We start from the raw sequence: 24603 nt of genomic DNA on the forward strand, positions 1-24603 counted from the left end.
CAGAACTGTTCTTCAGCAATTTTTTTTCGAGGCAGCACACACAGGCTTTGTCCCTGGAGCATGTAAGCCTGGGCTTTACTTATGTTCCCTAAATAAGTGCCCTTTGTGTGTGGAACACAAGAAAATGCATATATTCCCTGTTCTAGTAAGGTGTTAATTTAATTTCTTCATTTATTGACTATAAGAAGCACATTTCTCAAAAACAGAATTGGATTGTGTCTGGAGCCACACACCATCTGAAACTTGTTGTAATTTTCCAGTCATTAAACATACAGTAGCCAATTATCAACCTGGTTTTTCCAATTTTTCTTAAATTTTTCTTTAATTTTATGTTTTGCCTGCATGTATGTCTGTACACCATGTGTGTGCCTGGTGCCTGCAGAGGCCAGAAGAGGGCGTCGGATTCCCCTGACTTAACAGTTACAGACAGTTGTGAGTCTGTGTAGGTGCTGAGAATCAACCCAAGTCCTCTCTCTGTAGAGCAGCGGGTGTTTTTAAGCACTGAGCCATCTCTTCAGTCCTTATCTGGTTTTTCTACTGAAAATCTCTGCAGGACTCTAGAAATAACTTTACCCGTCTACCTAAAGATGGTATCTTAATTTCAACCTTCAGAACAAGATTGGAACTCAACAGACTGTGAAACATTAACCAAACCACTTCTCTTGATTCCTGTTCAACATTCTGTGGATTGTTAAGCGTTTCAAAAACCTCTTACGTTTGATGATCCTCTTTACAGAAAGCTTTACAAACATTTCCCGGGTGCCAAATGCAAAAACCTCATCTTCTCCCAACTACAGATAAGGACACTGAGATGTTGCCAAGCATTCCTTGTCCCAGATCACCTACATGGGAAGTGTTGGAGCCAGAACCAGACCCAGAGCCCGAGCTTTCTTTTAGCATCTCCAGAACTCCTGGTCCCATGACAATTGCATCACAGCGGTGGTGCCCAGAGACCACCGGAACTTCGTGGGAACTGGGGGTTTTCAGAAATGGGTCGGAAAACCCGGGTGGAAGACAGGTTGTGCAGGTAGGTGTGCGGTCCAGCCTCAGAACCGGTACCACGGGGAACAACAGTCTGTAAAACAGGAAGGTGCAGTCGGGTGTGCCGGCGTTTAGTTAACCCGGCACTCCCCCACCTCCTGCCCGGGCGGCCTCAGTTTACCTTGACGGCTGTAGAACTAGGAAGGCAGCGCTCCCGCGGCCTGCATCCAAGCCTCCTCCTCCTCTGGTCCCCGCGGGCAACCGGACGAATCCCGGCCAGGCCTGGGCGGGTCAGAAGCCGCACGAACGCCCCCGGGCGCCCCGCAAGGCGCTGGGAGGCGGAGCGCGACGGCGACGAGGGTGTCGTGCGCTCGGCGGGCCTCAGGGCGGCACTCTGGGCCTGCGGCCTGTGCTCTCGGGCGGGCCGGCTCGATCCACGCCGGCCGCGAACGTGTCTCCCGGTGACGCAGCCGCGGGTGGGGAACGTGGTGCGGCGGCGGCGGCGACTGTGCGCACGGCCGACTTGGAGCGGACGCGGGTCTCCGGCGCGGTGTTCGTCCGGGAACGGGCGGCCCTTCGCGTGCGGACGGCTCGGGGCCCGGCGGGGCCGGGGAAGGCCCGGAGGCCGCCGGGGTCGCGGCCCGTGACGCCCCCGCGCTCGCTCCCTCGCTCGCTCGCTCTCGCGGGTGCAGGCGCAGCGGCGCGCCGAGGCTCCATGTTGGGAAGCGCCGCGCGCCCTCGTTAGCGGGATCCGGGCGCCGCGGGCAGGAGCCCCGGGCTGGGCGCCGCGAAGATGGAGGCCCCGCTGCGGCCTGTCGCCGACATCCTGAGGCGGAACCCGCAGCACGACTACGAGCTGGTGCAGAGGGTCGGCAGCGGCACCTACGGGGACGTGTACAAGGTGAGGCCCGGGCCCCGGCCTGCGAGCGTGCGGCGCCCCCCCCGGGATGCGCCGGACCGCAGCGTCCGGCCAGGAAGCGGCCCGGACCCCCGCGGCACCGTTCCGAGCACCCTGGGTTCCCCACCGCTTCTAACGCTGCCGACGGGCAGGGAGAGGGCTAACCGCACCTTCCAAACCGCGGCTGGGCTTTTTTGTGGTTTTGTTTTTTTTTTTTTAAAAAAAAAAAGGCGTATTGTTTGGTATTGAAGTTACTCGGAAGGATGTTCTGGTGTCAGCGCGGAAAAAAAAAAAAATGCTTCGCGGAAGGCGGTAGACGGGAGAGAATATTGCAAATCCAGACACTTGTAGTCTCAGTTATTGTTATGGATGAACTTGACATAAAAAGCACTGTGGAACCTGGGTGTAAATTGTGAACTGTAAGCAGTCTGGTTCTGGAGTAGAACGATAGGTGTGTAAACGTGACGGCCTGTAGGAAGATGTTTTTAGGGACTGGTGAGATGGCTTAGCAGGAAAAGGCGCTTGCTGCCAAGCCTTCCGATCCCAGATCGGTCCTCGGGTTCTCCCGGTGGCAGCAAGTCGTCCTCTGACCTCTACACGCATGCCCCCCACCCCACACTCTCACTCTCACTCTCACACTCTCTCTCTCTCTCACACACACACACACACACTCACACACTCACACACTCACACACACACCCAATAAATAAGTAAAATGCAATTAAATTTAAACAAATTTAAAGATGTTTTTCACCTGGCAGAAGTTTAAGCATTTTTGCCTGGTTGGTAATAAGAAATAAAACTTAATGGGTTTCCCTACTCCAGCAATTCCTCTTTTCGGGATTTATAGCATTCCATAACCCTGAGTAGATAAGACCTGCTGTCATTTTAGTGCACTCTTATATTAAGATAAATAATAATTCGTAATTTGCCATTACAAAAACAACAGCAAAAGCCACGCCGTTGCAAAGCACATCAGATTCTTAAGTCAGCTATGTTCCGGAAGGGTTCGGAAGGAAAAGATTGTCCAGGATTCTCTTATGGCTTTTGTTCTTTGTCCCCAAAGGATAGACTTACTGCAAGCCGTTCCTTATGGGTATTAAGAAAAAGTTTCTTTTTGCAGCAGCTTGATATTTTGACCTATGTATCAGTCTGTTCCAAAAAGCAATCTACATATATAGCCCAAATGGCTTGTTTCAGGAGCCATCACTTGGTTCCACTGAGGTATGTTGACTTGCTCAGGTGGTCCAATGCAAGGAGAACATCTCTTTTCTCTACTTGGTTCTGAGTGATTTTGTTAGGAGTACCTGGGGGTGACGTCAGGATACCACTAGCACTGATTCTGAGGTGAGGGCTCTCTGGTGAGGCTGTTTACCACCATAAAAACCAGCACTTGAGTCTAACCAGACAGTGTTCCAGATACTGGGCTGCTCCACCAGTGAGCGCAGCCCCAACGCTGGGCTTGAATACCTCGGATGCAAAGTGCACAGTTATAAAGGACTCTCCTTCCTTATGTAAATTGGAGTAGTTAGTGCATCCTTGGTTATCTGGGCATTTAGGAAACGCTTGCTCTTTAAGAAACAGAAACTCCTGTTTGCTTTCTCAGTCCCATCCTAAATCATCTTTGTCTTATGATTCACTGTAAGTTAGACCAGTTCTGTTCATGTAATTATACAATAATCTAAATTCTAGTTCTTGCTTCACACACTGCCCCCCCCCACTACAGAAATTTAAAGGGAATATTTTCTTCCAAAGGATCTTGCCAAGACCTCCACGGTTTTCTTTACAGAGGACCAGAGCAGCTCTCTGGAAGGACTGTATTCTTGCCTGTGGAGAGCAGAGTTTGTGTTAAAAGGACAGCTGACTGCCTGCTTCTTCTCCAGCTGCTTCCTGGCCCTGCAGCTCCCTTTTACACCGGACAATCAGAGGCGAAATACTTCCCACCTCAGCCTCCCACCTTTCCCAGCCAAGCTCACATCATATGTATTCTCCTCACACGCTAGGCCAGCCTTGGAGTCTCAAACGGCCTTTAGACATTCATGTGGCCTGCCTTCTGTTTGGTTTTGTTCTAATTACCCGGGATCACCTCCCTCCCCCATTCTCCACCTGTTACCACTGTTGCTGTCCAGGAAAGCCATACTCCCTCCCTGACCTCCAGCCTCACCCACCACTCTCTTCTCCCTTTCTGCTCTGACCACACCGGCTTGCTCGCTGTTCCTTAAACGATAAACATCTTCCCACTTTGGAGTCTTTGTTCTTGCTGCTTCCTCTGCTCAGCATCTTTTCCCAGACAGTAAGTGTCTTGTTGCCTTCCTTTTAGAGTACCTGACCATCTCTGTACTTACTGCTGGCAGACACGGTGTTTGTTCTTTTGTCTGTTTTGGTCCAGTGAAATACTTCACAGACACAGAACACCCCCCCACCCCCCACCCCCGTTTTGTTGTATCTTAGCACCTAGAATTAGGCTGGGCACAGAGAGTACATGGTCCCTGGAAGGTTGACAGGGGAAGACAAAGGAATAAATGACTCCAGGTGAGTCTGTTACCGAGTTGTCTGAGCACTGAATTTTGACACCACAACAGTGTGTGTACAGTTCTCTGTATCCTGCACTGCTCTTTGTGGTAGCTATATCCCTGTTTTTATTACAAATTTCAATAACTTGTGTTCCCTGGGAAAACATCTCTGAAAAGCTGTTTCATGGCATATTTATTGTCAGTGATCTAAGTCCTGTGGAATTTTGTGAGTTTATACTTATTCCTTCATATGCCTAGAACATGAAACTGTGGAATTTTTTAAGGCAGAGTGATTATATTTTGATTGTGTATTTTTAAGAAACTGAAAATCCTAGGGAGCTTTAAAAGTGTTTTCCATTCCTGATACAAACTAGTAAAATAATCACGGTGAAAAATAATGTAGTCCCTTCCACCACTTACTGGACCTAGGTTGTTTTTATACCTGAGCTATATTATGAACTAATAACTTTAAAAGGCCTTGAGATTCTTTGTGAATTATTTTCACACCCTGCAAACACACAGGGTTTGTTGGAACCTCTGGTCTTTCCTAGAACTCCCTAAGAGGTGCACACTCCATCCTAAATGGCTCTTCTCTGCTTGAAAGAAAAGGAATGTAAGATTAAGCTAAATGCAGGAAATCTTTGTGGACAGAGCAGGAAGTGGTGGCGGGGCAATCCCAGAAGAGAAGAAGAATGTGGTGGATGGGACGAAGGACTGAGTTCCATCGAGGCAGATCCTGTTTGTAAAATTGAACACTTGCTAACAGGAAGGGGGACTCTGAAGATAAGTGTCTCCTACCTTCTGTCCACAGATGATTTGGGCACACTGAGCGGTCGGCGGGTCATTATCATGATTCACAGCCAGCAGCCGGAGCTGTTCTACCATTTTGTACCAAAATTGCTTCCAGTTTAGTTTCCAGAGAATTCTAAGATCTTTCCACTTTTTGGAGGATGTAAATTTAGAGTAGGGCACCAAGGTGCCTCTTTTAAACTCTTATTCTTTAATTGATCATCTAAGTGTGACATGTTTAGTTCCAGGACGACTGTACGATAGCAAACAGAACGATTCTTGGGAAATATTTGTTTAATGATATTAGTGGTAGTAAGTTGCCTGGATATAATAATAAATACTGCTAATAATATAGGGTTTCCCCCCAGGCCTTTTAAGTGTTTTTAAATGAATCTGTTTCTGACTTACATTGTTTTGTGATGCCAGCCATGATATAGCATGTGCTTGGAATGACCAACAGTTTTCTTTAAAATTGCTGTTTTTAAAAGGACCCATTGAATGAATCTCTGAATTTCACATTAGTTATTTCCAATTTTTAAGATTCTTTTGCCATTACAAATGACATAATTTGTATAGAAATCTTTTGTCATACGGTCACCATTTCTGTGGGTTCTTCTGGAATTAGATGTGTTAGAGCTGCGGTAATGAATCTCTCTTTTCTTCAAGGCCTCCCTTTCTCTCCCGCCAGCCCACAGTCAGGATTCTGGACTGGCTTTAGGCATTGGAAACCTATGCTAGGATCCATTGTAAAGAAGCAGCTTAGTGCCTCCCGGCACTGGATAGTGGTAGAGAGTGCTGACCTGTGCTGAGGTCTAGAGATGCAGGCCTGAGGAAGAGAAAGCATACTATCAGAAGGAGTGTGTCATTTGTCAGGAAAGGAGACATTCAGTAATTGATAAGTGCCATGACAGATATGGAAGAAATACTCAACCCTGTCTTCAGTAGGGATGGGGCAGGGTGGTCAGCTGAGGAAGATTAACAGAAGAGTCAGAAACTGGAGTTCTGGGGTTGTCGTTGTTGTTTATGCAGATTGGTTATTAGCTTGACGAGATAGGAAAAGAGATTTCAGATTGTTGGACTACTATGTGCAAGCACCTAGGAACCTAGGGACTGGGGGAAGCCCTGATGAGTCTTGATGGGCATGCATCCTCCCAGGTCCCTTGCATCACGCCTTTCAGAAGAGTTGGTAATGAGGGCAGAAAAAGACAGAATGGCAGATCTTGTATGCTGCTGAGATGGAATTTGTATCTTTTTCTGTAGTCTGAAGAAGTATTTTAGGAGGAAGTTTTCCTTGGTATAACGGTAGATAATACAGAGTGGTTGGAATGGAGAGAATAGTCTGGATGAGAGTTGATGTAAGTTTGAATGCTGGTATAGGAGACCAAAGAGTGATGGATTTGAGTTCAGATTTATACGCTGGTTTTTTAAAAACACACGTGATCTGTAAGAGAAAGAGAAGGTAATTGGTGGCATTTAAAGTGTTTTGTTTGTTTGCTTTTGTTTGTCTTGGGTGACAGTTTTGTTACTGTTAACAGGAAATACAAATTTTCTGTGATCTGAATTTGGGTTTGGGTTTGACCGTCAGACATTGTGTAAGTGATTGTGTCTCTTGGGTAGGAGGAAATGGGGTTCCAGCCCTGGGAGCTCTGAACTGGGGATACAGGTTTAGGAGTCATCTCGGTGCATGTGATGTGTAGTGAGGTCACCCAGGAAGTGTTTAGGAGAGCCAAGGAGACTCTCCTTAGCAAGGGCGCAGAAGAAACAGGGCCCAAGGAGGTCCTTTCCTGCTTCCAGCTGCCCTGATTGTAATGAGGAAACATGGCGGTCTTCCAATTATTACTATTATTATTTTATTAATAATTTTTATTAAATTTCAATTATAATAATAGCTATTATTATTATTATTGAAACCACATGAAAACAGTGACCTTACATGTACCACTGTATCAGTTAGCCTAGCGTGGTGCCAGCACACAGTATCTGCTTAATAAAGAGTTTTTTGTTGTTGTTGTTGTTGTTGTTGGTTTTTTGTTGTTGTTGATGTTTTGCTTTCTTGAGACAGGGTCTCTCTGAGTAACCCTGGCTGTCCTATAACTCACTCTGTAGCCCAGGCTGGCCTTGAACTCAAAGATCTGCCTGCCTCTGCCTCTCAAGTGCTGGGATTAAAGGCGTGAGCCGCCGCCGCCGCCGCCACCACCACCACCACCACCCACCCTGTAAATAGACCTTGAAGAAGAGAGCAGTGTAGTCGTCATGGAAAGCCACGGGTTTGTTAAGAATGGAGGTGTGGGGCCGTTAAGATGGCTCAGCAAGTAAAGGCTCCTGCTGCCAAACCTGAGGAGCTGAGTCTGAGCCCAGAACCCACTCGGTGGATGGCTAGAGGCAGCTCCTCCAGTGAGTGCCAGCCCGTTTTCCCCGAGATGGTTCGGGTGAGGCACATTGATTGATGAGGAAGTGATGGAGAGCTGGGAGAGCAAGGTGAAGGGGATGCTTCTACAGGTTTCTGTAGGGTCCCTTATAGAACAGACACTGCCCTTGGGCACGTCAAGTGAACAAGGTAAGGATTGCCACCGTCATGGAACTGATATTCTAGCATGCAGGAGAGAGACAATACATGTGTGTTATGTTGGAGCCACTAAAGAGGAAGAGGAAGAAATAAGTGAACAGGTTAAGGGGATCTGGAATGCCTGGGAGGGATGCAGGAGGCAGGTGGAGGAATCAGCAGCATCGTCAGGATCAGCTTCTTTGAGATGCTCAGATTCGAGCAAAGCCTTGGAGTGAGGGAGTTAGCCAAGTGCTCATCTGAGGACTCAGGGGTGGGAGATACGACTCTGCTCTGTTGACTCACCTGAGTCTGGTTCCACAGCTAAATTGTGAGCTCAGGGGCCAGCACTGGAGCTAAGACAGAAACTGCCATCTTACAACTTTTGGGGAAGAACTACAAGTTATTGTAATTAATATAAATATTTCATGTTGTTAAATAAAGTTCACTAGTTGCATGACCAAATCTTGTGTTACTCTTTGAAGCCTGATTTTGTAGGCAAAGACAGGTCTTAGTCTTTTCTTAGTCCTGCTCTATGTGTATTCTCTCATCCTTACATCTAATAAAGCCTGTCAGTGTACCTAATGGCCTCAACCCTGAAGTTAAGAGAGAATGGGACATGATTAAAGTGTGTTCTCTTGGTGTCCTGGGTGGCTACATTGAAGAGAACATTGGTTTTCACATTGGAGTTAGAGGGTAACTTGGAAGTAAGGCTAACAGTAAGAGATGAAGGAATGCACTTCCAAAATCTCATCCTAAATTACATTTTTGTTAAGCTGCGATACCTTATTGAAAGCTTTTAAAGTAGAGCTTATATTACATAGTCTGTTACTATGAAAATAAAACATGTTTTGTTGAGATGAAGTGTTATAACTGTTTACTATTTTACAAGTCATCTGGTTAAGATCTTACTTAGTATTTATTTTTATTACAGTTCTGAAATAAGTATTTTTTAAAACTGTCTGAAAAAAAAAAAAAACATGGTTCCAATGATGGGTGTGAGTCTCTGAACCATAGCTGGGAGCAAATTATTTCAAAACGTTTTTCTGCTTGCCTAGAAATGTGAAAGCTAGGAAAGAAATCTTTCAAGTATTTCAGCATGGAGAAGATAGATGTGAGATGGATGGTCATCAGCGTGGGGACACAGATTCTACAACTACATGTCACCCCAGCCTTGCACAGAGCTACTTCCTTTTCTACACAAGTTAAGCATTTTTACTTGGAGCATTTCCAGTGGTTTTGATGAAGATATGTAGGATAGAATGCAGGTTAGCTGATTTTTTTTTTCCCTCAGTTTTGCTTTCAAAAATTAAAAGTTTCACTTCTAAACTTTAAATTGTGGTTTGGGGCCAAGAACACATGAAAAGAAAGATGAAGCCTGTTAAAAGTGATACTTGTGTTTTCAGGGCTTCCTTAGCGATTTGAGAACTTCCCCAACACCAGGTGAACCAGAGCAAAGCACTTGCTCTTGGGGCTTTGGACCATTTTCACTGTTTGTGCATTTTAGAGTACTTTTAGAAGGCTTTTGCTTCCTGATTTTGCAAAGTACTAGTTAAAGTGAAGAAAGTGCATGACCTTTGAAAAGGGCAAAAATGTATGGCTGATGTAACTATTTCTCTTGAATATCACTATCTCTCTGGGAGATTTTCAGATGTCTGATGGCCGGGTCTATCCTCACAGGTGTTTGAGCTCATGAATCATAGTAGCCCCCACCTTCCAACATTTTTTAAAAATAAAATCGGATTACAGTGACTAAGAGTGACTAATGTTTGCATAACCCTCCAGGACATTATTTGTTTCTCGAAGTAATCCTGTGAAGTAGGTGGGACAGACGTGTTTTCATCCCTATTTCACTCAGAAAAGAAACTGGTTTCTGCCCTGTTGGTAGATGGCACACTCTTAGGACTTGAATCTAGATCTCCTAGTCTTGGAGTTTCTGCTTTTTGTCTTTATCCCAGGTTTCCTGGAAACTGCATCTTTTCATTCACTAGTTAACATTTAAATCCACGGCCCTGCACACACTGCCTGGTACATGATAAGCTCTATACAAATTGTGGTGAGGCTTGGCAGGCTCCCTCCCCCGCTGAGAGGTGTAGGGTTTTATGGACTAATGTTTGATTATGCACATAAGCACCAGTTTGTAAAAGCACTTCCTCCTGGATTTTCTGTGGTCATCTCTCACCCTGATGGTTCCCAGGCTCAGCCCCGGCTCAGAGTGTCTTTACTTTTCCTAGCCAGACTGCTGCTATCCGCCAGACAATCCAAGCAGCACTGCCAGGAGACTGCCCCCCTCTTCTGGCGTGGTTGGACCCCTGCCTGCCTTGCTGTCTTTTGCCCTCTGTTTTGGAATTTTGGATTTCTGGTTACTGTTACTGAAGTTATTGGGACCCATAGACTAGTTGTAAATGCAAATATAAACGAAACAAAATGCTAAGCATTTTAGACAAAATCCTGATTCCGCAGCAAAGGGTGCTTGTCTGTCTCTAAGGAAAGGAGGACTGTCTGAGCAGACTTCACCCATGCAACTGCCAACCCCGCTTTGGCTGCCCCATACCTTCCTCCCCACCCCTTTAATCCTCCTTGTCATTGAAATCAACCGTGTGTGTGTGTGTGTGTGTGTGTGTGTGTGTGTGTGTGTGTGTGTGTGTGACCTTTAACATTTGAGACAGGTCTTACTCTGTAGCTTGGCTGGCCTCAAACTCTCAGACCTCCTGCCTCCACTTTCTGAGTTGTGGGATCCCAGTGTGTGTTAAGTGCCCTGCGTGGATTAGTACATTGTAAAACAAGCAACTTGGACCGAATGGCTGAGAACTTTCCAGCCTGTGGCAGCTGCTTGGGCCTTCGTGGGTATTTCTGCAGCAGTGCAGGCTCACTGTAGGACTCAGTCTGTGTGGCTTTTCTTTTCTTTGCCTGTGGGTAGGTTGTTTTCTCTTTACTACCGTAAAAAATTTTTAAGTCATATAGGTTCGTTTTAGAGAACTGAAACAGTGAGAATTTCCTTGTGTTTTCTTTACTAGCAGTTAGACATTGTTAAATATCATCCTATACTTCAAATATGCCTATTAAGGACATAGGTCTCCTATCAGTTGTCAATTTGACACAGCCTAGAGTAGCAGTTCTCAGCCTGTGGGTCAGTTATCTTGCATATCAGATATTCACATTATAATTTGTAACAGTAGCAAAATCAGAGTTATGAAGTAGCAATGAAATAATTTTGAGGTTAGGGGGTCACCAGAACTTGAACTGTATTCAAGAGTTGCAGCATTAAGAAGGTTGAGTACCACCCGTGTACAATATCTGAGAAAGTCTCAGTTGGGGATTGCTTAGATCAGATAGGCCTGTGGACACGTCTGGGGGATATTTTCCTAATCACTAATTGATGTAGCATGGCCTGGCCCGCTGTGGGCGGTCCCGCCCCACTCAGATCCTGGGATGTGTATGAAATGCAGCTGAGCAGAGGCTAAGGAACAAGCAGTAAGCGTGGCTCCTCTGTGATGTCTCCTTCAGTTCCCGCCCAAGCTCCTGCCCAGACCTCTTTCAAAGATGGATTGTAACCTGGAATTGTAAACCAAATGATTCCTTTCCTCCACAAATTGGTTTTGGTCAGAATGTATAATCACAGCTACAGAAAGCAAACTAGAACAATAGGTATAGATGATAGCCTAGACATCATGTATAATCATTAAAATATGAGTTGTATAGACATATTTGGGATGTTTCTTAAGTAGTGTGCCAAACTTTTAGTTTCAGTAAATATACATTTTTAATTTCTTGTATTATTTCTTTATATGGTTGTATAATTTTTTTCGTGTGTGTGTGTGTGTGTGTGTGTGTGTGTGTGTGTGTGTGTGTGTGTGTGTGTGTGTTTGTTTGTAAGACAGGGTATCCTGCTGTAGTCCAGGTTAGTCCTGAACTCCAAGTTTTCCTGTCTAAGTCTCCCAAGTGCTAAGATTACAGATAGCACCACCATGCCATGCTAGTTTTTTTTCCCCTTTAAAAACTTGTGTTTTTATTTTTTATATATATATGTGAATGCCTGTGTGCACATATGTATACCATGTGCATGCCTGACACCAGAAGCCAGAAGAGAGAGTCGGATCCTCTGGAACTGGAGTTACAGATGGATGTGAGCTGTCATGTGGGCACTGGGAACCCAGCCTGGGTCCTCTGCTAGGTCACAAAGTGCACTTAAACCCTGAACCATCTCTCTGGCCTCCCTGGTAGTTTTTAAATGCATTCTGTAGTTCCTTCTTATAAACAAAGCTGTGGTGGGTACCCACGAGCAAATTCTTTTCATGCATTCTTAATTATTTAAGAACATTTCTAGAATTAAGTTTTCTATGTTGTTTTAAAGTTTTAGTGAATTTTGACCATTGTCTCTAAAGGAGTTGGACCCATCAGCAGTGACTAAAAGTCGGTATCTTTCCTACTTTACAAGTCACACCCTTTCTGGCTAGCAAGATCCTTGTTGGGTAAAAGCACTTCCTGCCACCTTGACTACCTGAGTTCCGTCCCCAGCACCATGAGGATCAACTTCGTAAATTGTCCACTGTGTGCATGCGCACGAATGCACACTAAATAAATGGTTATAAAGGTAAGCCTTTGCGACCTCCAGATAAGAGTTCAACTTGGATGATCCTCCGAAGCAGCCTGCCTCTCCGTAAAAGCAGTCCACATTAGAAGAGTTAGTCTTTTCAGGGACAAACAAGCATCCTAGCAGACTAAATGGAAGGCTTTAGTTGCCTGGAGATAAAATCATGTCCTCCGGGTCCGGGGTCTGCACCAGATGGGGTCCCCGCACCGAGAGGAGAAATGGACACAAGTTCCCTTACCTAACCCTAAGCCTTCTCCACTTGACCACAGCTTACTTTTCTCCAGTGGTCTCACAGGCTCACCACTCTTAAGGCCAGGCCCTGCGCTCAGCAATGATGGCCAACACAAAACAAACTCATGGTAATTTTGGAGGGTTTTTGGTTTTTTGTTTTTGTTTTTGATCTCAGAATGCTTTGTCTGAGCCTCCCCCCCCCATACCCTATGGGTGTGTGTGTGTGTGTGTGTGTGTGTGTGTGTGTGTGTGTGTGTGTGTATAAAATGGCTCCAGGTTTTATGGTTTTAGAGTTGGGGGAGGGGCAACTATAATCAGAATATATTGTATGAAAAAAATCTGTTTTCAATTAAAAAAATAAAATTGAAAGCCGGGCGGTAGTGGCGCACGCCTTTAATCCCAGCACTTGGGAGGCAGAGCCAGGCGGATCTCTGTGAGTTCAAGGCCAGCCTGGGCTACCAAGTGATCTCCAGGAAAGGCGCAAAGCTACGCAGAGAAACCCTGTCTCAAAAAACCTAAATAAATAAATAAATAAAATTGAAAAAAATCATGTGCTCAGATTCTGGCTAGAGAATCTGAATTGGTCTGCCTAACTGTGGGAGAAACCCTGCAAGTACAGACTTCTCCTGTGACAGGATTCTCCTGTCCAGATTTCTTCAACTGTGTGGAAGCAGGCACGTCAAAACTATGGAGCTTCGTTGGTGCAGTGAAAGGATCTCTGCAATGGGCAGGTTGAGGGACAGGGAGCAAATATGTGTGAAAGGCTGGGTGTGCCAGTGCATGACTAACTTCAGACTCAGGAGGCAGAGGCAGAGGGATCACTGCAAGTCCAAGGCCAGCTGAGGCTACACAGTGAGCTCCAAGCCTGCTTGGGCTACAGATGAGACCTTGTCTCAAAATAATAAGGTAAACAAAAATTAATATAATTTTGGCTCATGATAAAGCCTTGCATGCACAAAGTCCTGGGTTCATTCCCCAGCACTGTGTAAACTGGACTTGGGGGTGCGCCATGTGATTCCCCAGCACTGGGCAAGGAGAATCAGAAATTGAGAGGTCAGCAGGTGGAACTAAGTGTTGAGAGCAGCAGGAGTAGGGTAGAGAGGAAACTGCCAGGGGTTGTTTACTGAGCTGTAGGAGGGAAGGACTCGTGTCTAGAATTTAGTGGGTAATCACTACAGAAAAACAGAAGGTGGTGCAGTCCGTCCCGGGCTGCAAAGCATCCTTACCTGTCACCTCGCATGGGCTATGACCAGTTAGTGGCAGACGTGTTGACTTCTTGGAACTGCCCATCTTGTCTCCTGTCCTTGGGCTATTGCATGGGACTCTGCTACCCATAACCCTATAACAGTGCCTTCCCCTCCACCGAGGAAATCTTTTCTATGGTCTCATTTTGGATTTATTTTTCCCTCTTGGAAACTTTTTCTCCAATCTACTGTCTGTGGGCCAAGAACACTCCCATGCTTTGAAATGCTCAGGATTTAACATATTATGGTGTATTGGCCTTCTATGTCTATATCTCCTCTCCTCCTCCAGTAAAAATCCCCTGTTGTGGAATAATCCTGTTGTATACGGTAAAGATTTGTCACTCGAATTGGTTTAATAAAACGCTGATTGGCCAGTAGCTTAGGCGGGAAAACCTAACTAAGAGTGCTGGGAAGAGGAAGGACAGAGAGTCAGCAGTCACCAGCCAGACACAGAGGAAACAAGATAGGACTGTCGTAATGAGAAAAGGTACCAAGCCACGTGGCTAAACATAGATAAGAATTATGGGTTGATTTAAGCTTAAGAGCTAGTTAGTAATAAGCCTGAGTTACTGGCCAAACATTTATTATTAATTTAAGCCTATAAGTGGTTATTTGGGAATTGGCAGGCAGAAGAGAACCATCTGTTTGCAGTCCCCAAAGACAGCACAGGTTTTATTATGCCACTGGTACCTGGAACAGTGCCTGGCACTTAGTAAATGCTCTGTAGTGTTGTGGTATGAATGAACTGGTCGAAAAATAATATCCTTAAAGAATTGGGCATAGAACTTTAAAGTGTGAGGCATACTTCTTTTGTGTGTGAACCAGCTACTATTCCTCTTTTAAACCTTGTAGATGCTATGTTGCTATTTTTGTAGTATTATTCCAGTTCTTAAATCTCAGGTCTTTAGTCCTGACCCTAACAAATACTGGACACTAGAGATAGCTTACTAAATATTGAGACTCTCATTTTCTAGTTATTAAAAAATATTTGTAGGAAGAGGGCATGTGTAAGATGAAAGCCTCAAGTTGGCATCATGAAGTTTTGTGACCCTAAAAATATTCCAGAAGAAAGTTAATTTGGAGTAGGATGAGGCATCTAATGTGAAGGGCAGTAAAGCCTATTTAGTAGGAATTTATCTTTTTTCCATCTAATGATCTCAGTACTGGCTGGTAAGCATTAACTAAGGTGTGTAACTATACTAACTAACTACATTGATTAGATTCCTGGGTGCTCACCATGCTTGCCTGCTTATACCAATAACCTACTAAAACGAGAATTAGCAATACACCGAGCTTTTTTTGTAGAGGTGCTGTGGGATTTTAGTTCCTTTTGTAAGCAGTGCAAGATCTTCAAATTCTGTGTGTTAGTTTAAAAAGTACACTGGGCAATAATTTGTTGCATGGGAATGTTGAACTTTAAAATTCAGTATTCTAAAATCCAGTACCCCTTTGAATTATATTGTGAAGTTACATAGTTAAATTTCTGAAAGATCTCTTGATTTGAATTGAATCTGAAGTCTCTCTGTGTGTGCATGTGCGTGTGCCCCCGCCCCTCCCCCCAAGCCTCTTTGCCTTTCATTATAAAAGAGCCTGGTACTGCTTTCTGTTTTAAAAATTCAGCTGGAAAATTACAGAGTACAAACATTTGCCCATCAGTTCTTCCTTTGGAGATGACAGAAATATGTCTTCCAAGTACAAACTGACATTTGAATATTTCTGTTTGTGGGAGTTGTAGTTTGTGGTTCTCCGTGTGTTCTTCTATAACTACATGTATTCAGGCTTCTACACAGTGCAACTGAGTTTTAAAACACCATCTTTCTGTGGTTCCATAGTTGTTTTCAAATTTTCCAAAGCTGTGTTTCTTTCTGAGCAACTGGGGGGGCGGGAGCATCAGTCCTTGGACCTTGCTTTTTTATCAGGTCCAAAGGAAACTCCACTTCCCCAAACCCCAAAAGCCTGTCCATATATCCAGAAATGAGCTCAACCTGGGCTACAGGAGGATTTCTGGTGGTTAGATAAAAGCCAGCATTCCTCAGGAACTTGAGAGACTAGTTCCCATCTACCAAAGGAGTCCTTTCCCTTACTTCTGGCCGAAGGGACATGGCTACCTGTGGCGCCTATCAGCATATCAAAGCCCATGCCCCCTCAGCATCACAAGTACCGACCACACATTTCAGAGTCCAGGCTGGCATGCTAGTTCTCCTCTCCTCTTCTGCCCTACACTCCGTCCAGCTCATGGGCTTCCCTCCCCACAGCTACTCATTCTCTTTCTAACCCTGCTAGTCGCTCTCTGGTTTTTTTTCTCTCTCAATGCTCCGTTCCTGCCTGTCACTGTTTTCTCTGTTCTCTACCCCCTGCTCTTCTCCCCTCCCTCACAGATTTCCCTGGCCGTGGCCAGTCTGCTGGCCATGTTCAGTCTACTTCTTTCTCTTTCTGCTCTGGACTCTTTCAGATGCCTCTGGATGTTCTCTCTCACACATCTACAATAAAACCTCCCCCTTAACCATACCATAGAGCAGTCATGTTGTCAGTTTATACAGTTCCAATCTTAAAAAGTGATTTTTAAAATGTGTCTGAACAGATATATTCTTAAAAAATATTTTAATTTTTTTATTGGTAGACTTTTTATATTTACAAAATTGATCAGATAGTACATAGAACTGTATTTTCCTATCCCTAACCCATATACAACTTCAGCTTTTATTATCATCTTGCATTAGTGTGGTATGTGTCTTATAATTACTATGTTTCCGTATCCTTTAGTTTACATAAAGGTTTACTCCTAGCATTGTGCTTCTGGGGTTACATCTTCACACACAACACCTTGACTGCCCCAAGAAGCCTCTGCATGCCACCTATTTATTTCTCCTTCTAACCACCTGAAAACAGTATTTACTTTGGCTTTTGTTGTGGTTGTTTGGTTAGTTTTGGTATGGAGGTTGTGAGTGAAGTCGTTTTTTCCCATTTCTGAAGCTTTGCCTTTTCACATCATATAGGTGGGATTATATGTATAGCTTATTATATTATATTTATACCTTCTTCAAATGGCTTCTTTAGTTTACCATCTATATTTTAGGTGTCTCCATCTGTGTTCATGGCTTATTGGCGTCTATCTTTTTAATACCAGTAGATACACCAGTTATCTATGTATCTATTGAGTGACATCATGAATGTCACCTAATTTCATTATGGATTGACTGCTGTAAACATTTGTACGTAGCAGTAAGTCTTCAGTTCAGCTGGGTACCTGCCTCAAAGCGGAGAGTGCTTGGTCATGCTAAGACTGCTTAGCTTTGTGAGAGACAGACACATTTTCAGTGCCCATGTCTGTACATGTGTGCTATTAATTAAAAATCAGTCTAATCCAGGCTGGAGAGATGTTCAGCACCTAAGAGCACTTTCAGAAGACCTAGATTTGAGTCCCAGAACCCACATGGCAGCCCATCGATAGATGTCACTCCGGTTCCCGGAGCTCCGAATCCCTCTTCTGTCTTCTGTGACCACCAGCATGTGAATGGTATACAAACACATATGCAGACAAAACACCCATACACAGATAATAAAAATAAGCCTTGAGAGAATGTCAGCCTGATCAAAAGCCTGGAAGCATGAACTCTAAACTATCAGCAGTAGTCACCTAGGAGGGTGAGATGGGATGGAGAGGACACCATGTTTGCTGACTCATATTTTTAATTCTTTTTACAACAAAATCTTTATAATTTTTATAGCCTCTCCCCCCCAATTTTTTTTAATTTGTGGAAATAAAAATAGCAATGAATCAACATACACACACACACACAAAAATGCTTCAGTGTGTTTTCACTCTCATAACATATCCTAGTGTCCAGAGATTGGAGCATTTCATTCTCTGTATTCACAGGATTGGTAGAGTACCTACCAATGACTCTCCTCCAAAGGCTCATGTCCTGGGGACAACACACTTAACTGGCTTTGAGATACCAGCAAGACTTGGAATACTGACTATCCTGAGACTAGTTTGTGGTTGGAATTGTGTTAGTCAGTCAACGTCTCATGCATTCAGCCTTGTGTGTCCTACCTAAGACTCCCAGGTATGCATGTTGCTTAAGTGCTGTCTGTGGTTTTATGTGTTACTTCCTGGTGTTCTCTGTTGCCTCTGTTCTTAAGCCCCTCTTCCCAATAAGGAAACTTCTGTGTCCGTGGAGGATTTCCTGTTTTCTATAGAATTCTAGTGAACAGTTTAAAAGATCCTCCTAGAGGAGGAATGCAGGTCAGGAAACGTGCGGACATGCACGTGTGCGGGCGCCTGGTTGGCCCCAGGCGGCTAAGAGAAGAGTTCAGTCTGAACTTGATTTTATCCCAGCCTTCAAGGGGCGGGCGTGTGTGTGTGTGTGTGTGTGTGTGTGTGTGTGTGTGTGTGTGTGTGTGTGTGTATTTAAAAGAATATTTTCTGTGGATGAAGTTTAGCTTTTAAGATTTTTAAAAAGATTTTAATGCATAATAATTCAAATTCTGTGACATTAAAAATCACTAAAAGGACCTAGGAATGTAGCTTGTCTAGCATACATTTATTCCCACTATACATGCATCAGTGTATGAATAAATAAATAAAATCCTCTTGGAAGCATTAATTCAATGTAAAAGATGATTGTATTAGTGGATTTTTTTCAATAAAAGTCATCAATGTTAGATAGTGTACAGTTAATACTTCACCAAGTACCTGTTACATGTTAAATGGGAAGAGAGACACTCATTCTGGAAAGAAGCCCTGTCACCTTCACGGTGCCCAGTTGGTTGGTTTTGAATCTGACCCTGCCATTGGCAGCTTGGCCTTGGACAGTCATTTGATTTTACTGAGCTGAATCTTTTTATGATAAATTAAATAATGTAAAGCACTCTGCAAACCATAAAATAGTACAGGTGTAATTGCCGTCATTGTTGTGGACTCTGTCTTCTAAAACACATTTTATAATCCACCAAGTAAGTCTCTCAGGAGGTCAGTTAACTACCATTCTGTAACCTCTTACCATGGCTTTTGCACCCGGGTCTCAGGAGGTCAGTTAACTACCATCCTGTAACCTCTTACCATGGCTTCTGCACCCGGGTCTCAGGAGGTCAGTTAACTACCATTCTGTAACCTCTTACCATGGCTTCTGCACCTGGGTCTCAGAAAGGTCAGTTAACTACCATTCTGTAACCTCTTACCATGGCTTCTGCACCCGGGTCTCACTGGCGTGAGGACAGCCTCAGTGTATATGAACCAGTCTTTCTACAACCCAGGAGAGATAAAAAGCTGCAAGACCTGAGTTAATGGGCAGTCAGTCCTTTTATTCAAGGACAGAAGGAAGGTGTCGGAATGTTGTGAGCGTCTGTGCTCCTGTTTTCTCTAAATATGTCCATGGTCTGGGGTAGGGTGGCTAGGGATGAGGGAGTTACAATGAGTGGTCACAGTTCACCTCGGGAGGAGCACGTGAACTCATCGTGTTGGACGTCGCCGTTGAAGATAACAGTCGTCCTCCATTCTGCTTGTCTCTCTCTCCCATCTTGCCCATCTTTCAGCCTCCAGCTCGTTCTGAAGGCCTCTCTGCTAGCATTCTTCTCGCTGCATTCGTTCCCCGAGTCCCTTTCCTTTTTCGTGTGTATCTGATGAATGATCTACCCAATCCAGCAAATTACCAAAACCATTCTTGCCTCTTCTATCGTATAATACTTATTTTTATGACAAAAGTTGTCATTTAAATCTAATATAATAGTAAAAATGTTATCAGTAATTAAATTTAATTTTCACATACAGAATGCATCTGGTCATAGTGAAAATGAGCTCTGATATTAATAATAAGAATATAATATTCTTACGTTGTTTTAACTGTGTAAACAGCTTTAAGTATTCATAAGCTTTGATATGAAAGTCTATTGTCTTAGAAACCATCTGGAAGAAATAATTTAAATAGTGAAAAGATGTATAGAATCAATAAGGATTATAACATCTGTGATATTAGTAGGAACTGCAAATGGACTATTATATGGACTGTTTTAGAATAGCTACTTAAGATTATGCATAGCAGGTAGAGAGCATATTATTTTTAAAGCACTAAAAATTCGTGCCTACACTAGACCTTGATAGACTGCTTATACCATCCAAGGTGATAAGAGTATAAATTCAGATTTTTCAAATCAGCATGTATGTTAGATACCATGTGAAAAAATAAACGATGCTTTCATGGCTCTCTTGCCATATTCTTTTCTGAAGTTTTTAGAGCATTGTGGGAGCATAGACATTTTAAGTCACATATCTTTTAAACTAAGAATTCTATGTCTAGGTTACTATATTGATAAGCTTAAAATACTTGCAGGGATATTCATTGCAGCACTGATTATAGTTTGTCCATGATAATTATAAAATAGTAATTTTTCTACTAACGATTTGTGTGAAGGTAATAATCAAAGCTATGGGTAGAGAGAAAGCTACGATATATGTATTCCTTTGTTAATAATTACAGAGTGTTAAAAGCGGGAGTGAGTTATAAATTGTGTATCCTGTTGGTGAAAATTAGGTAGCACTGCAAATGTTGTAGAAGACTATGATGGGATCCTCATCTTGCATCACACACGTGCACACACAGTCACATACGTGTATACATGGGGAGGAGTCAGCACGGGAAAGGTTGCTTTTTCTCTGGATGCTTAGATATGAGTCATTTAGATTTATTTTTCCTTTAGCGGCTTGTGGTTATAATTATAGTATACAATAAACATGAATGTTCTGTTTTTGTGGTTTTGGCTGTATAGAAATTTCTGTTTGTTTATTCATTTATTGAGTACTTACCGCTCTGTGCTGCCAGCTGGTCTCAGATCCTGAGTTCAAGGATCATTTCTGCGCCCCCCCCCCCCTCCCAGCAGTTAGGACTGCAGCGTGTGCCCTGGTGCCCAGCTTCTTTGTTAGTGTGTAAGCCGACACATGATGATCGTATGCACTTCCGAGGTCAGACTGACAGATGGGTACGCTGCGTATGCCGACCTGTCACTTGAAACCCGCGTCATCTCTGTCTCTAATGTACCACACGTAATTACCTGTGGTCACGTGTCCTGCAGTAGAACACGGGGACTGTCTCCCCCATCCAGCTGTAGTTTTTTTCTGAGAAATAATACTGAGAAAATAGCCCACATATAAAGAAAAAATATTATAAGAAATATACTACAAAATTTAAACAGTAGCTGTTTTTGAGGAGTGGGACTAAAGTCATTTTTAAAAAGACTTTTGTTTCTTTTCTATATTTTTCCTTAATGAGAAAATGACTTATATCCATTTTACTGGAAAAAAGATTTGGGGTTTTGTTTTGTTAAAACCATGGTTGATAAGCAGTTTTTAGGACAGTATATTGTAATATTTATACACCTAACAAACCTGAATTTTTCTATTTTCATTTTTAGGCCAGAAATGTACATACAGGAGAATTAGCTGCAGTAAAAATCATCAAGTTGGAGCCTGGTATGTATATATATATATTGTGTGTGTGTGTGTGTGTGTGTGTGTGTGTGTGTGTGTGTTGCTAGGGATTAAACCGTGCCTGGTGTGGGTATGTATTAAAAATACTTTATACAATTTTTTATGTAATTCTAAGTCTTACATGCATATTCTATATTTCTTTCCCTTTTTTTTCTTCTTCCTAAAATAAATCTTTATGTGTTCTTTCAGGTCAGTAGAACATTTCCAATATGATCATATTAAATTGCATCAAAGATAGTCAAAGTTATTTTTAATGTGACAGTTTTGTTGCTAAAGGGAATTAGAGATGTACATGCTCAAAAATTAAAAGCTTTATCAACTCACAGTGACAAAGTATTTTTCTTTTGCCACTATAGTGAACATTTTAACTTTAACTTTCGCTGTTAAAAAGTGTAGTTGGAAGTCACAGAGACAGTCCTAATTAAACTCTGGGGGACACTAAATGAAACCCAAACTAGTAAATAGGGAAAGAGATCATGGGCAGGAGACAGGGCTGGTAGAGGTGAGAGAGAACTAGAAGGTGAAAGAGAATGCCCAGACTCCGCAATATACATGTATGAAATTGTGAAAGAACAAAATGTACTGATAAAGAGGAATTTAAAGGAAAAGTCAGTTAATATTCAACATAATGATATTCTGTATATAAGCTGTTCTCTAATTGACTCAGTTTTCATAAATCACTTCTCAGTTCAATGCTTATTTTATCAGCACCTCGTGTATTTCAGAAGACAGTGTATTTTAAAACACACGGAGAGATCAGTTTTGAAAACAAAAACCGTATAAAGCTGGCCAGTCCCTGCAGTGTCTGATGAGGGAGGGAAGTCGTAGAGCAGGGAGGCGAGCGTCTGGTGGTCCTGCTCATTTGCTGCTTCATAAACGGAGACCTGTGTGATCACATGTGGTTATAATTATGTGGGATTCTTAATTTGAGCACCTCTTACATTTCAAATACATTTTTGGATCATCATCCATATTACTTCAATAAATAGCTGATACTTTGAAATAGCCTGTTTTGGAACAGTTTAAAATCATATTTTCAGACATGACACAATACCTTTTCCTCTGACAGAAATTGTTGTGATATTTCAGAATTCTGTTACTATTCCATGTGATGGTATAGACTGATCTCTAAAATGTCACTAACTAAAGAGACGGGACTATGAACAGACTTCCCTGGAGGAGTCATTTGAGTGAATGGGTCATAGTGGGTCACATTGTATCACATCATGTCCAAGGGCTGTGGATAGTCTAGGTTCTGGGCTGGGCTGTAAGAGGAAGCATGATGTTTATCCTTTTGCTGCCCACAGGAAGTACACGAGGCTGGGTTCTGTACTGATTGATTGACTTATACGTGACTTACTTTTCATTATAATTCACATTAATAAGTATATTTTTAAAGTCTGCAAGTCTCACTTATCAGGTAACCATATATTGTGAATAATGCAGAAACTTGATTCAATAAAAAGGAAAAAAAATCAAGGCTAAGGAGATGACTTACTAGATAATTACTGGCCTTGCAAACATAAGGCCAATGTTTGGATCCCAGCACCCTCAATGCTGGGTGGGCATGGAGGCCTTACTGTGATCCCAGCACCATCCGGACAGAGCAAGGATCCTGGAGCAAGCTGGCTAGCTAGACTAGCTCAATCAATAAACTCTAAGCTCAAAAGAGAGCTCCTGCCTCCGTGTATAAGGTGACAGGCCATCAGAAAAGATGCCCACTGTCAGTCTCTGGTCTGTATACATGCACACACACACACACACACACACACACACACACACACACACACACGTATGCACACCAAGGAAAGAGAGAACTATACCATGCATGGTGGTGGTGTTTTAGCTTAGTGGTTAAATATGGGGTCATAAATTAAGACTCTAGGAAGGGCTGGAATTCTCACTTCCTTGTTTTGTAAAAGCCCTTGGTTTCATATTAGAGGTCACTTATAAAGACTGATGTTTAAACTCTCCCTCATTCAGAAAATATTGACGATGTGATCTCAGTATTTTACCATTTTGTCTGGATATGTGTATGATTGTGTGTGTGTGTGTGTGTGTGTGTGTGTGTGTGTGTGCACATGTGTGAGTGTGTGTTGCGGGCGGGGGGGGGGGGGGGTCGGCCTGTATTGTTAATCACTATATACACTCAAGCTCTCCATGGCACTTGTGGGGATCCTCCTGTCTCCACCGCCATCTCACTGTAGCACTGGATTACAGACACATGTATCCACACCTAGCCCTATAAGGTTCCAGGGATTTGAACTTAGGTCCTCAGGCTTGTGCAGCCAACACTTTTCCCAGGGAGCCGTCTCCTCGGTAGACGACATTTCTGTATTTAGTTGATGGCTTGTCGGCTGCTCTGCCTGCCTCTGTCGGGTTATTCTTCCTCATGACTGACTTTTAGATGTTCGCGTCTGTAGCGTCCCGAGCCTGGCCTTATCTCTGCTCTACTTCTGGTCTTTGTCTTGTTTGCACAGAGAGATGTCTTTTCCACTTCTCAGCCTTTCCTTTCTTTTTCTTTGTCCCCGTTTTCAGGCCTTTTCTGTTAGATAATTATATATATTTTTTAAATTAACTGAAATTTCTAAGAGTTGTCTCCTTCCAGATTTAAATATCTTATCCATCAGAACACTTCTAAATAGTGAGCAAGCGCTAGGTGTGTGTGTATGTTTTTCAAACTGTTGAACAGTTTCCACAGCCATCACCACAAAAGCTCCCTTTATTGACAGATTTGAAGTGTGTTGGTTGGATTTATATCATGATACAGTGGTTTCTGCTTTCTATTTTAAGTTCAGTAACATCCTGGTTTTGAGTAAAATAACTTTTTATTATCTATTAAAATCCTCTCTTATTTTTCAAATGTTTGCTTTTTTTATTATTTATTTATTTGGTTTTCTGAGACAAGGTTTCTCTATATAACAGGCCTGGCTGTCCTGGATCTCGCTCTGTAGACCAGGCTGGCCCTGAACTCAGAGATCCACCTGCCTCCACCTCCTGAGTGCTGGGATTAAAGGTGCACAGCACTGCTGCCTGGCTTATTTATTTATTTTACAGTAATATTAAATCTTTTTGTTTGTTTTGTTCTGGAGACAGGAGTCTCACTATTTGCCTAGGTGGTCTCAAACTCCTAGGCTCAGGCAATCCTCCTGCCTCGGCTTTGAGTAGTTACAACTACAGCTGTCTGCCACTTCCTGTGCCTGACTGTAGAGGGGAACTTCTTGAGTCTCAGTGTTGTCTCTGGCCGTCTTGTAGAACTGATGTCATTCCTGATAGTCTTCACATCTCTAAAGTTACTGGTACATGTACACATCATATAGGTGTA

The 24603-nt window shown here is 43.1% G+C and overlaps 1 protein-coding gene across 2 annotated transcripts in view; it reads left to right on the forward strand.

Moving 5' to 3' along the window:
* Positions 1–751: 751 nt before the first annotated feature.
* The window catches only part of Map4k5 (mitogen-activated protein kinase kinase kinase kinase 5), a 94389-nt gene continuing 70537 nt past the window's right edge, over positions 752–24603 (forward strand). The window contains exons 1-2 of one of the 2 annotated variants that reach the window (XM_076550550.1): positions 752–1027; positions 21203–21260. In XM_076550550.1, coding sequence (XP_076406665.1) covers positions 767–1027; positions 21203–21260 — 319 coding nt within the window. In that variant the 5' untranslated portion in view covers positions 752–766. Of the gene's footprint in view, positions 1028–1750; positions 1883–21202; positions 21261–24603 lie in introns of those variants that run through there. The other variant, XM_076550551.1, reaches the window with a different exon arrangement.

This window comes from Peromyscus maniculatus, chromosome 14 (genome assembly GCF_049852395.1).
Source record: "Peromyscus maniculatus bairdii isolate BWxNUB_F1_BW_parent chromosome 14, HU_Pman_BW_mat_3.1, whole genome shotgun sequence".
Lineage (NCBI taxonomy): Eukaryota > Metazoa > Chordata > Mammalia > Rodentia > Cricetidae > Peromyscus > Peromyscus maniculatus.